The 7500-nt window shown below is 44.3% G+C and overlaps 1 protein-coding gene across 1 annotated transcript in view; it reads left to right on the top strand.

The window, feature by feature from the left end:
- LOC310864592 (uncharacterized protein) overlaps nt 1-7500 on the top strand; it is a 126259-nt gene that overhangs the window by 76986 nt on the left and 41773 nt on the right. The window contains 1 exon segment of the mRNA XM_083773281.1: nt 4497-4563. Within this exon segment, the coding sequence (XP_083629407.1) occupies nt 4497-4563 (67 nt within the window).

Below are 7500 nucleotides of genomic sequence, written 5' to 3'. Positions count from 1 at the left end.
CATGTTATGCTTTAGCTATTTAAAAATAGCAGATCTACAAGCTCATATCGCGCCACCGGAGTGGCGCGATACGAGCTTGTAGGTCTGCTATTTTTGAAAAATCGAAGAGCGACTGACATTTTTAGAATCTGATCTCAGGTCAGAATGGGTTCATCAGGACCAGTGTGTGTCCGGCGGAAACCTCGTATGAATCTGATCTCAGGTCAGAATGGGTTAAACAGGAGTGATGGTTGTACGATAGCAGTGCTGCTACATCACCCACAGGCACAAATCAACATACTCTTTTTTAACTGTTTGGAATTCAACTTTTGAACTCTGCACGTTTTACAGCGTTTTGGTCCATACCCCCTTAATGTATAGCCTACTTTAATCATCATGTCTGAGCAGTAACGGAATGCTGCAATGCACCGCTTATAATGTACGTCCCACGGTCCCACCCGGGTTCAAAAACTGGTCTCCTTCAGAACAAATCGGAATTGAAGCTGATGAATGGCTATGTCTCCTGAATGGATGAAATTGTTGAGCCACCTGAATTCATTTATTTTTGTGTTTACTACAAAGCTAGAGAGATGAAAAAATAAATCAACCAGGTGCTCAGTGGACAAATGGAACCGAATGGACCCTATTTGGTTTCATTTGTACACTCTCAGAGTTAAATTAACATTTTACAATATGAATTGGGGGTCCCAGATATAGAAATGTAGTCTGTAGACTGATGCATGTCAAACTGGGGGTCCTTGAAATTAAACAGCTTGAGCCGTGAAAGTCTTCTCTTATGGGGGTCCCTGGCATATCTCTTCAAATGGGGGTCCGCGGGCTAATTAGTGTCAATTTGGGGGTCCTTGACATGAAAAAGTTTGGGAAGCACTGCTGTATAGAACAAAAGAGAAGATGGGTGATCCGAGGTTTAAAAGAAAGGTAAAAAAGGAGGTGAGGGTAAAAATCAGCTAGGGCAGGTTCTCAGTGTTTTTGGCTAGGGACCCCCGGAAATGCTTTGGCCATGTCTCGCAACCCCCGCCGCCCTCCCACCCCCAATACAAATTGACCTCTACAATGACCTTAAAGGAGCATTCAGTGATTTGGGTGATTTGGGAAAAAAATGGTCCGCCCCGATAACAAGATGTGCACATGCACACACTACAGTGGGGGGGACACACGACAGGCCAACAACACAGAGCACGCACACCAAGGCCCGCCCCCGCTCGATCATGATTGGCGGAAGGCCCCTCTCTATCCTGATTGGATGAAGGCTGGGCCACCTAGCCAAAAACGAAACCTATAAGGTTTTTTGACCCCCAGGGGTTAACTGGGGACAGGGAGGAACTCCTTATATGGTCAGCGCACTCTATACTATACTAAACAAAAAAATACGTGATATTTGAATTAAGTGAATATACTGAACTGAATATACCAATAGAGAAAATACATCAGTAAATACTAAAACCAGATATAATCATTAGGAAAGGTTATGCATGTACTATGTGTACTATGTAAAGTATTCATTTCCATTTTCCAGCCCTTCAGTTGCAAAAATAAAATAAAATAACGTATATATTCTTATTTTTATTTTCAAAATCGCGACCCACGGGTTGAGAACCCCTGAGCTAGGGTACCTTATTAAAGTTTAAAAAGCCAACATGTCCTGATGAAAACTCTAAGGAGTCGAAACATGTTGGCTTTTTAAACTTTAATAAAGTACCCTGATTTAAAGCTAGAGATATTATGTTGTTACATAAAGCAATGAGTACTATCTGAATATACAGATGTTTAACTTGTTTGTTTTAACCAAAAAGAAATACAATTAAAAAGAATAAAAAATAAACTTCATTAAAAGAAGTTCTAGGTTGCAGACAGCTTAAAGGGACACTTCACCCTTTTTGCAAAAAAATATATGTTAATGACGTTTAGAAGCTTTAGAACACTTTCCTGGGGGGCTTTATGTGTGTAATATGTGGTTTTAGATATTTTAGATTGTAGCAGTGAGCCTGTTGTCTCTGATGTCATTGACACTGGGCTCACTTCCTTCCTGGACTACATGTTGTCTCAGTAAGACAGCTCTCCCCCTATCCGCAAGGAGGAGCAGTGCACCAAAGAATTATGGGAATTGTAGTCCAGGAAGGTAGTGAGACCAGTGTCCATGACATCAGAGACAACAGGCTCACTGCTACAATCTAAAATAACTAAAACCACATATTACACACATAAATACCCCCAGGAAAGTGATCTAAAGCTTCTAAACGTCATTAACATATATTTTTTTGCAAAAAGGGTGAAGTGTCCCTTTAAAAGTCGTTCCCTAACCTATAGGCCAAATGGAGTGGTTACATTCTTCTACACTAAAAGTGTTAACAGTGAGGATTTCCCCGTGCATAAACAAGTCAGTAATGACGGAGGTGTTGTCATCAGCCTGACTGCAGGACAGGTTATCATTATGACAGGAATGTGCTGTGTCCATTCTTGGTTGCTGTCGACAGTAAAGCCTAATTCATATTACAGGCCATCGCACGGTGGAGGCTGCCACTGCTGTACTACAGATTACAGATCAGACTGAACACAGGCCAGCCCACACATGCCCACCTGATGGCTGACGGCTACTGTAGCAAACCATTTACACCTTAATGGGTGGATGAGTGTTTGGGAAGCAGCGATCCAACCTGGCTGTGTATTACTTATAGCGTCACTATTCTGGGTGGCGACAGACAGACACACCATGAGTCAGACACCCTCCCCAAACCCTATAAACTAATCCTAACCCCGTGTCAGAGTACCATCTGTCTGTGTCCCTTTTATACCCATATATGGAGATTTCTGGATCTTTCTCTCTGTGTCCGTTTATTCCTATATATGGAGTTCTGTGTCAGGCATGCCCAAATATGGAGTGTTGTGATGTCAGAACAGGCCAGCTCCATATATGGAGCCTACATAGGGGCCCGGTCCAGAGCCCTGCAGGCAGAGGCCTTTTGTGGCGGTTCTGGACAAACGTGGGTCCGACCGACTCGGCACCGGGCACTGCACTCTCCCTGTGGGGCTGTGAAACTTGTGTGTCGAATTTGAAATCACACACACACACGCACACACACACACACACACACACACACACACACACACACACACACACACACACACACACACACACACACACACACACACACACACACACACACACACACCAGAGTGCAGTGGAGTGGAATGAATTGTTCTCCTTCCCTGTCTCTCTTTCGGTGTCTCTTTCTCAAAACCATCTCTCATATTCTCCCCTTTCTCTTTCCATACCAGCCACTATCCTTCCCTCCTCTCTTTGTTTATTTCTGTCACTCTATCTCTTCTCCTCTCCTCCTCTCTCCATCACCAACTCCTCTACGCAGTCAAATCCTCAGTGTTCATTCAACACAGGGGTTGCAAAACAAACAAAGAAAACCAGGGGGTATAGATGCTCTCAAAAGCACCATGCAGTGTGTGAGTGTGCAGAGCATAGTTCAGATGCCACACAGTCAGACAGTGTTCATCACATCATAAATAAAGCCAGAAGTCATTCCAAGTTTCCATAGACAGTGCATGTTTGTCTTTGATTGAAGTGTCTGTTATATTTGGCTGCGGGATGTTTTCCTTCTTTAGCTTAGCTAGTGTTTATTTTATTTAAACATCACTATTGTAATGGTTTTTACGTGAATACCAAGCACTTTGTCTTGTATGCAGGAACAAGCTACTACTGGTAAATTATATACACAAATAGCATTTCACTCCAAGCAAACAGTCAAAGTGGATTCTGAATGTGTCTGCCATTTCTAATGACTGGAGACTTAACAGTCTTTTCTCCCTGTCCTCACTTTACGAGTGAAATGAAGCAAAGAATTTGGGTCCATTTCAGGTCAACCCCCTCCCAATTTCGGGTCCAAATATCAGATCAAAACCCCCAAAAGCATACAGAGGTCCTTGCAGACTGGACGCATTTTTGGGGGAAAACGCCAGAAAAACACTGCTAAAAATCCGAAAAGTGCAGCAGTGCAGTGTTAATGTCATGAAACCTTTAAACATCCGAGTAATGCGTTGCATTGGGCATTCTTAGTTTTCCTTGTTTTCTTTCCCGTAAAGAAATTGATTTGAACCAATCAGAACTAACTATGATAGTGTGTCAGTCTGTCAGCCATGCAGCCCAAAACATGTTTTGAATGTTGGTGGAATTTAATTTATCGTAGATCGCGCCTACTCTACCCGTTAATGTTTTGCACACACCATAGGTTTCTTTATAGCCTACCGGAATTGCAAAGCGGACTGAGCCAGATCTGGTTTCGACCAGAGCATGAACAATCAGAATTAAGAACTGGAACTATCCATTTTAGAAAGTGTAATGTTAAAGCTCAGCTTGAGTTCTTATTGGCAAGAGAAAAAGAAAGGGAGCTAAAAATGGCAATTTGTGAAACCCTCAAAAGATATATTTAGAAAAGATTCACCTACAAAGATTAACGATGATGTCATGTCATCATGTGTCTTAACAGTGACCTGCTCGAAGACCTGGAGAGGAGCCACCATGCTGCTGCCATCGCTGAGTGCTTTGTAGAGAGAGTGAGTATCACACCACACGCACGCACACACGCACGCACGCACACACACACACACACACGCACAAACACACGCACGCACGCATGGAACACACACATGCACGCACAAACGCACGAACCCACGCACAAACGCACACACAAACAAACGCACGCACGAACACTCGAACACACGCATGCACGTCGGATACACGCACACATTTGTATCTCTCTTCACGTCTTTCTACAACCTGCTTCTCACGTCTCGAGGACACTCGTTTGAGTATTGGGATCTACCGTAGCTATATTCTCTCTTCCTGTGTGACACATTCTCTCTAGTAGATGGACTTGTGAGTGTGTGTGTACTGTATGTACATTAAGTGTGCGTGTGTATGTACAATAAGTGTGTGACTGTGTGTGTGTGTGTGTGTGTGTGTGTGTGTGTGTGTGTGTGTGTGTGTGTTCAGCGCAGGCTGTGTTGTCTTCTCTAGACAGTAGCTGCATTGTTCCTGCAGTTCAATGGAAACGCTAAGTTAGCACATAGACAGACACACATAATAACCTTAATGTCTGGCCAGTGCGTGTGTGCGTGCGTGCGTGCGTGCATGTGTGAACATGTGCGAGAGTGTGTCTCAGGGTTATTAAAGTTAACTAAAGGTAATTAAATTAATAAAAACAACGCTTTATGAATGAAACTGTATTGTGTATTTCACACTAAAACATAGGACGAAAACATGGACGAGTATAGAGCCCTAAATCTTAATCTTAGAAGTCGTCAAAGGTAGCAAAAATAGCAGTAAAAAAACAACAAAGCTACAGTATACGTGTGTGTGTGTGTGTGTGTGTGTGTGTGTGTGTGTGTGTGTGTGCGTGTGCGTGTGCGTGTGCGTGTGCGTGTGCGTGTGCGTGTGTGTGTGTGTGCGTGTGTGTGTGTGTGTGTGTGTGCGTGCGTGCGTGCGTGTGTGTGTGCGTGCGTGCGTGTGTGTCCTTTTTACCCGATCGTCACCATCGCAGTCACCACAACCAATCAGTGAACAGAGAGACTCTCTTTTATGGTGTCTGGGAAGTCGTCCAGTAGTGATGATGTCATCAGCTCCCAGAGTCCGGCTATCATCGCACATGCGTGTGTGTGCACACACACACACACACGCGCGCGCGCGCGCACGTGCTCTTGCGCGTTTGCGAGCACACACACGGGTCCAGATGCTATGGTTGTAGAAAGTGGGTCATATTTATATGATGTAATAATATTTCTATTGAAAGGCTGCCATAAAGTGAAGTGTGTGTAATGAATGGTCGTCATTAACACTGAGGTAAGACGTTTAGCTAACGCTCCCATACACAATGGCTCACGCAGTGCATGGCGGATGCTAGTCTATATTTACTTGAGTACTGCATTTTTGTATATTCTTTGAGTATACTATTCTTGAGTATGTATGACTTTCAGTTCAGTACATTTCAATGACAAATTACTGTAGGCTGCCTGCCCTATACGGCTATACCATTGAATTGGCGACTGTGGCTCAGGAGGTAGAGCAGGTCATCCAATGATCCCTGGGTCGGCGGTTCAAATCCCGCCTCCTCCTGTCTACATGTCGAAGTGTCCTTGGGCAAGACACTGAACCCCAAATTGCTCCCGATGTGCTGGTTGGTACCTTGCATGGCTTCCGCCGCAATCGGTGTGTGAATGGGTGAATGTAAAGCGCCGTGGATAAAGGCGCTATATAAATGTACCATTTACTTCACTAGGAAGGGAAAAAGTTATTATTGAAAATAGCCACTATAGCTCACAACATGTCGCAATGCAACACACGTGCGTAAGCTTGCAGATCGGTTATTAATTGGGCGGGAACCCCTTTTGGTGTTAGCATTATGTTATGCTTTAGCTGTTGAAAAATAGCAGATCTAAAAGCTCATAGCGCGCCACTCGGTGGCGCGCTATGAGCTTGTAGGTCTGCTATTTTGTTTTAATCGAAGAACCACTGACATAGAAACATGGCTTTTTCAGAAAATTGTCAGGATGTAGAAGACATTTTTAGAATCTGATCTCAGGTCAAAATGAGTCTTTTCTGGTCGTTGTGGTCCGCGCATCTCTGTGATGGTCTGTGTGAAACCACGTATGTCCCTGTATGCACGCAGCAAGCATCTCTGTGATGGTCTGTGTGAAACCACGTATGTCCCTGTATGCACGCAGCAAGCGTTCTCTGGCTCATCTCTGTGATGGTCTGTGTGAAACCACGTATGTCCCTGTATGCACGCAGCAAGCGTTCTCTGGCTCCCCAGGAGGGTAGGAGGCACATGAGATCATGTTAGGTTAGGACCTCCAGTTCTGTGCTGGTTTATGTCTTTGCTGTCAGATGGAAACCTTGTATGTTCTGTCCATTCCATTCCATTGTGTTGTTATTTAAAAAGAAAATAGTGAAATAGTGAAAAATTGGCGATCCACAAGCTCACAATGGTGTCGCGTTGTAGATCGCCTATGTTCACTACTTTTGTTGCGACACTCCTGTATCATGAAGAAAAGGACCTTAATTTACGTCTAAACATAGAACGTTATATGAGGTTTCTGCCCGAGGTCGTCGTCAAAGATATCCATGGTTTTGAGAGTAGGAGGTTGTGTACATGTTAGTAGGTTAAGGTCATGACCTCTCTCTGGGCTGGCTTCTATCCATGGATTTTTGGAGCGTTGTGGAGTTGGAGATTGTTCTTGAAATGTGTTACGTCAGCCTGTAAGAACGTTTCTGTGTGTGATCTCCAGCCCTATAGGTCTGTGAGAGAGAGAGAGAGAGTGTGTGTGTGTGTGTGTGCGTGTGTGTGTGTGTGTGTGTGTGTGTGTGAGTGCGTGCGTGCGCGCGCGCGTGTGTGTGTGTGCACGTGCGTGCGCGCGCACGCGCGCGTGTGTGTGTGTGTGGTCTGAATTAGCCAACATTACATTGACCATGCACTTTCTTTCCTCCATCACAAC

Source organism: Protomyctophum parallelum (assembly GCF_964188405.1).
Source record: "Protomyctophum parallelum genome assembly, chromosome: 9".
Lineage (NCBI taxonomy): Eukaryota > Metazoa > Chordata > Actinopteri > Myctophiformes > Myctophidae > Protomyctophum > Protomyctophum parallelum.
The sequence above is the reverse complement of the archived record's forward strand: the minus strand, read 5'-3'. Positions and strand labels throughout refer to the sequence as shown.